Source organism: Cottoperca gobio, unplaced genomic scaffold, assembly GCF_900634415.1.
Source record: "Cottoperca gobio unplaced genomic scaffold, fCotGob3.1 fCotGob3_70arrow_ctg1, whole genome shotgun sequence".
Classification (NCBI taxonomy): domain Eukaryota; kingdom Metazoa; phylum Chordata; class Actinopteri; order Perciformes; family Bovichtidae; genus Cottoperca; species Cottoperca gobio.
In genome coordinates this window covers 252,585-258,739 of record NW_021167062.1, presented here as the reverse complement: position 1 = coordinate 258,739, position 6,155 = coordinate 252,585, and the positions used below count along the sequence as shown (strand labels likewise).

Here is a 6,155-nt window from a genome sequence, read left to right as displayed (position 1 = left end):
CCGTTAGATAAAATTCAGTCAAAAACAAAACACGCAAAATAAGATAAAGCTATAGCCTTCAAATGTCCTATTAGAATTTTAAAAAAGTGCAAAATATTCACTTCTCCTTGCTTAATTATTTCTGTTGGTCATTATGTTTGTGCTTTTTAAACTCGTATTTATGAGTGGTGCAGTTCCCATGTCTCACCGATAGGGGCGCCAGGAGCGGCTCGCGGCTGTCGGTCAGTCAAAGGAAAGCGAAGAAGAAGTGAACTTTGTTTCCAGCAGGTTTCTGTGTTTGGACGAAGATGTTTAGGAAATGACAGCTGTGTAAGTAAACGGGAGTGGGGTGTTAAAATGCTCATTAATACATGTTTAATAATCAAGTCGTCACGTAATTAATCAAGTTTTAAGTTATTCGGCAGCCACTGTTTTCTGTAAACTTGAGCGGATTTAGCTCCAACTGAAAGCGCTAGTTAGCAACGTTAGCTGTGCGATAGCTAACTGAACTGTGATAAGCTAACCTAGTTCAATAAGTAAGTAGCTTGCTGTTAGCTCGGGCTAGCCTGATTCCCGCTAATCACAATGTGAGCGGGTATTTTACCAAATATTTATAGAATCCCGTATTCTACTTTTATTGTATCTTATAGTTTGACAGTTGGGTTGGCCGGTGTTAGCTGGTTAGCATTAAACTCAAATACAACGTGAAGTTATCGATACTATCTGTGTTTTAAATACAAACCGGGATTTATAATATTACATTTCTCACATATATCTGGGTTGAAAGTCTTAATCTGAACATTAGAGCGAATATCAGGTGTGTGAAACACGTTAATAATCGTTGTTTTCACTCGTATCAAAGGTCAGTTTCACCGGTAGATTTAAGACCGAGCCGTTTATTTTTAGCTCTGCTGAGGGTCAGTCGTTTATTTTAAACTGTCCTGACAGTTAGCAGCTCAGATTATTAATGTTTGACTTATATTGACTTATACTTATATAGCAGCAAACCCTCAGACAGTGGTGAAGAAGATCTGTACTTAAGTAAAGGTACTAATACCCAGTAGTGAAGAAGATCTGTACTTAAGTAAAGGTACTAATACCCAGTGGTGGAAGAAGTATTCAGATCTTTACTTAAGTAAAGGTACTAATACCCAGTGGTGGAAGAAGTATTCAGATCTTTACTTAAGTAAAAGTACTAATACCCAGTGGTGGAAGAAGTATTCAGATCTGTACTTAAGTAAAAGTACTAATACCCAGTGGTGGAAGAAGTATTCAGATCTTTACTTAAGTAAAAGTACTAATACCCAGTGGTGGAAGAAGATCTGTACTTAAGTAAAAGTACTAATACCCAGTGGTGGAAGAAGTATTCAGATCTTTACTTAAGTAAAAGTACTAATACCCAGTAGTGAAGAAGATCTGTACTTAAGTAAAAGTACTAATACCCAGTGGTGGAAGAAGTATTCAGATCTGTACTTAAGTAAAAGTACTAATACCCAGTAGTGAAGAAGATCTGTACTTAAGTAAAAGTACTAATACCCAGTGGTGGAAGAAGTATTCAGATCTGTACTTAAGTAAAAGTACTAATACCCAGTGGTGGAAGAAGTATTCAGATCTTTACTTAAGTAAAAGTACTAATACCCAGTAGTGAAGAAGATCTGTACTTAAGTAAAAGTACTAATACCCAGTGGTGGAAGAAGTATTCAGATCTGTACTTAAGTAAAAGTACTAATACCCAGTGGTGGAAGAAGTATTCAGATCTGTACTTAAGTAAAAGTACTAATACCCAGTGGTGGAAGAAGTATTCAGATCTTTACTTAAGTAAAAGTACTAATACCCAGTGGTGGAAGAAGATCTGTACTTAAGTAAAAGTACTAATACCCAGTGGTGGAAGAAGTATTCAGATCTTTACTTAAGTAAAGGTACTAATACCCAGTGGTGGAAGAAGATCTGTACTTAAGTAAAAGTACTAATACCCAGTGGTGGAAGAAGTATTCAGATCTGTACTTAAGTAAAGGTACTAATACCCAGTGGTAGAAGAAGTATTCAGATCCTGTACTTAAAAGTACTAATACCCAGTGGTGGAAGTATTCAGATCTTTACTTAAGTAAAAGTACTAATACCCAGTGGTGGAAGAAGTATTCAGATCTTTACTTAAGTAAAAGTACTAATACCCAGTGGTGGAAGAAGTATTCAGATCTTTACTTAAGTAAAAGTACTAATACCCAGTGGTGGAAGAAGTATTCAGATCTTTACTTAAGTAAAAGTACTAATACCCAGTGGTGGAAGAAGTATTCAGATCTTTACTTAAGTAAAAGTACTAATACCCAGTGGTAGAAGTATTCAGATCTTTACTTAAGTAAAAGTACTAATACCCAGTGGTGGAAGTATTCAGATCTTTACTTAAGTAAAGGTAGCAGCTCCTCAGGGTAAAGTAAAAGTAAAACACTTAAGTCCTCGAGTAAATGTACTTAGTTACTTTCCCACTGTCAAATTGTTGTACAATTGTGATGGCTTGTTCACTACTTGAGTATTTTTATTTTACTTTCTTTATATTTAGTATTCAGACTTTTACTCTAAAAATACTCCAAGTAAATATCTAGCTTTAATTTTCCAGCTGATCCAAGAGGCTTTTTAAACACTTTATTTATCTGGAGGAGGAGGAGAATCTTCTCAACACATAAAGGAACACTTCATCACACAGTGTATCACAAACACTCGACACATCTGGAGGTACAGGCTTCACACTGGACAGGAAGTAACTGAAGTAACTGAAGCTGTCAGACTAATGTCGTGGAGTAAATATTTGCTTCGGAGAAACGGTTGTCTTTGCGACAATACTCAACAATGATACCACTTGGAAACTCCAGGCAGGAAGTGGAAAAGTATATTAAAAGGTATTAACACATTTACTTTCTTTGTTTGGGTGCTCGTCAGGCTGTCTGGTGTCGTCCAGGCGGTGACTGACTGACCGATGCCTTCATCATGATGCTGAGCAGCAGCGCCCTGGTTGTCGCCCTCCTGCTGTCCCAGGCCAAAGGCTTCCTGAGCCCCTCCGAGGACGACAGCCTCCCCGAAGAGTGGGTGCTGCTTCATGTGGTTCAGGGCCACATCGGGGCCGGAAACTACAGCTACCTGCGCCTCAACCACGATGGCAGAATCATCCTGCACATGCAAAGCCTCAAGGGGGACGCAGACCTCTACGTGTCGGATAAAACCCTGCGGCCGAGCTTCGACACCTACAAGCTGCAGTCGGTCACCTGTGGCCATGATGTGGTGGTGGTGCCGGGGGACTTCACGAGACCTGTGGGCATCGGCATTTACGGCCACCCGTCTTACAAGGAGAGCGAGTTTGAAATGCGGGTGTTTTACGATCAGGTGGTTCCCCTGGACCCGTTCGAAAAGGGCTCATACACTTCAGAAAACGGACATCAGAAAAAGAAATCCCCTCAGGCAGCAGAGGAGGACTTTCAGGAAGAGGAGTCAATCTTTTGGACAATTCTAATCGGACTTTTGAAGATTATACTTGAGATTTTGTTTTGAAAATAGTTTCCTTCATTGCTGCTGTGAAACACGGAGGACATGCATCTTTTGGCCTCGGTCAGCCTTGATACGTGAAAGAAGATTTTCTTTCATTCTGTAATGATGAGAAAATATCGCACCAAACTCCAGTGAGAATTCTGCTGTTTTAACAATTTATTCCCTTGTGATCAAACATACACACTTGATGAAATCGGTTTTAAAACTTGTTGATGGGTCGCTGCTGAATTCACCGGTGACGCCTGATAGAAGTCTGTATGTTTGGTGATAAAAAGGAACATGAGCCTGTCACGTGCAGCAGGTCTTGCTTTGGTGTCCTCTCGTACAAAGACAGAATGAAGCGTATGAAAGTGAAAACTGGGTCCGTGTTAAGTCATGGCCTACATCTGGGCCTTTGGGATTTTGTATATTGAACAGCAGTTCAACAAAAATGATAAGAGGGGAATATTTCTGGAGTCTTAAAGGGTAGGTTTTTATTTCATCAAGTTTATCTTTAATACAACACTCGCATGCTGTACGTAAGTTGAAAGAGTTATTGGGGACTTTTAGCGTTCCTCCTGTCCGAACTGGTCGTGAACGGCCTCAGTATGCTTCAAATTAAGTCCGTCTAAAGGAGAAGATAACGGCGAACACTTTCCAGCAGACTCCTCAAAGGCTTTCACAGAATGAAACTTTGTGAGTAGAGTTCATATTCTGCCTTTTCTTCCTCACTTCAACACACTGGCCAAGAAAATCCTCATTCAAAATCCCATTGACATTTGTAACAAAACAAATGTACTCCAAATCCAGACTTGGAACACTGCCGTTCAAATGTACACGGTGTCTTTATTTAAACCTTCAGAACATTTAAAAAAGAGAATTTCTCATTTAAAAGAATTCAGTTTTTCGTGCTGCCGTGTGGCAGAGATGCAACCAGGACGATGATAAACACATTTTTGCAGGCTGTGCATTTTATCTTTCATCTCGTTGGCATTTAACAGCCTGTACGAACAGGAGGAACTCTCCCAATGTACATGTGAGCGTTGTAGTTAGACTTGAAATCAGAACTAATCCTTTTGACTTGATCATAAAGCTTCAAATCAAATTGAGCAGCAAACAGAGACGAGTGTCGTGGCTCCTCTCGGCCTGTGAATGAATGAAACCGCTTGTCTTAACTCTGCATATCTACACCTCAAATGATGTGTGGGTTTGAATATAAAAAAAACACTTTGCAATAGTTATTGACAGGTGTATTATCTCATTATTGGCCATAAAGGAAGGCCTGGAAAGTGAGTGAAGGTGAAGATGCTGCTGATTATGCCGTCATGATTCCCACTGTTAATTTGCTGTCAACAGCATTGCTTCCTTAATTTAGACTCCAAATGTGAGCATGTGGGTTTATTAAGATGTTGCTACCAACCTGTTAACATCAGTAGCAGCATTCCATTTGGTTTAATCGCTCGCTTCAGTTTTGTGATTATTTGTTTTGCCTGTTGGACAAGCTTCTGGTTTTAAAACATCACCTCCAGCGTTTGGAGTTCAGTTATGAGTAAACTTGCTACCACTGAGCAGAAATGTTCAACAGTGCCTTCAAGAGAAGAGTCTTCTGCAGGTGAGCAGCCGAGCAGTGTTCCTGTTTCCAGAGACGATTCAATCAGGTTTCTAAATAAAGCAGTTGTTTTGCTGACTTAAAATATTTTGTGTCGTTTTATCTTTGTTTCAGATTTGGGGGAAATGCTCTGCGACTTCCTTAACGAGTGTAGAGCTGGGTAATGTAACTTAAATAGGATCATTTCAGGTTATAAATGAATGTCATGATATTAAAACAAGGTTCTGATAAAATGTTAGTGGAATGCTTCAAATAATTCAGCCTGATCCTCTTACGTGTGCAGATACCGTGCGACACACAGCAGCAGCTCAGCAGGGCTGCAAGACTCGATCGTACGTCTGCAAAATGTAAGAAATTACACAAACAGCAAATCGCCATTCAGAAAAGTTTGACCTTTGTGATCAGCACCCAAGAAGCAGCTGCAAAGTATTTAGATGATTTTGAAGTAAATGAATTGTTAAATGTCTCGATTACACCGAGTCAGGAGCCTCGTATTGAATATGACACCGTGCATTGTGAGACAGATATACTGTCGTGTCCATGCGCAAGACAAAACAAACTTTCAGCTGAGCTGCAGAAAACGTAATAACTTCTAAAGATCTGTTTTTTATTTTTGCTTAGACTAATAACTTTGTATTAATTGATAATCACTTAAACAGCACGTTTCCAAAGTCATGGAGTTTGTGTGCATTCAGAGAAAAGTAGCAAATGTTTAGTGTTTTTACCAAAGTACATTTTATTAAGTACATTTAAGTACTGTACTCGAGTATAATTTAAGTACTTGAGTTTTCCCCTTTTGAGACTTTACACTCCTAATCCACTACATCTCAGACAATATTGTAGTTTTTACTCCACATTTGTAACTTTGCAAATTCAGATCTTAATACAAAATAAAGATGAACTAATACATTAAAACATATTCTAGGTGAAACTACCGGCAGTATATAATTACAGTTGGCTGCACCATTAATGCATCAATTATAATCCAGAAATCTGAACGGGCATATTGTCATTTTTACTTTACGTATATTTCTTCCTCCTCTGACAACAT

At 39.0% G+C, this 6,155-nt stretch overlaps 1 protein-coding gene across 1 annotated transcript; it reads left to right on the top strand.

Moving 5' to 3' along the window:
* The first annotated feature begins 174 nt into the window (after positions 1-174).
* Positions 175-5,337, top strand: cunh6orf120 (chromosome unknown C6orf120 homolog). The gene is made up of 2 exons (XM_029428367.1): positions 175-309; positions 2,914-5,337. The coding sequence occupies exon 2, from the start codon at positions 2,962-2,964 to the stop codon at positions 3,517-3,519; it is 558 nt and encodes a 185-aa protein (XP_029284227.1). The 5' UTR covers positions 175-309; positions 2,914-2,961; the 3' UTR covers positions 3,520-5,337.
* Positions 5,338-6,155: the final 818 nt, after the last annotated feature.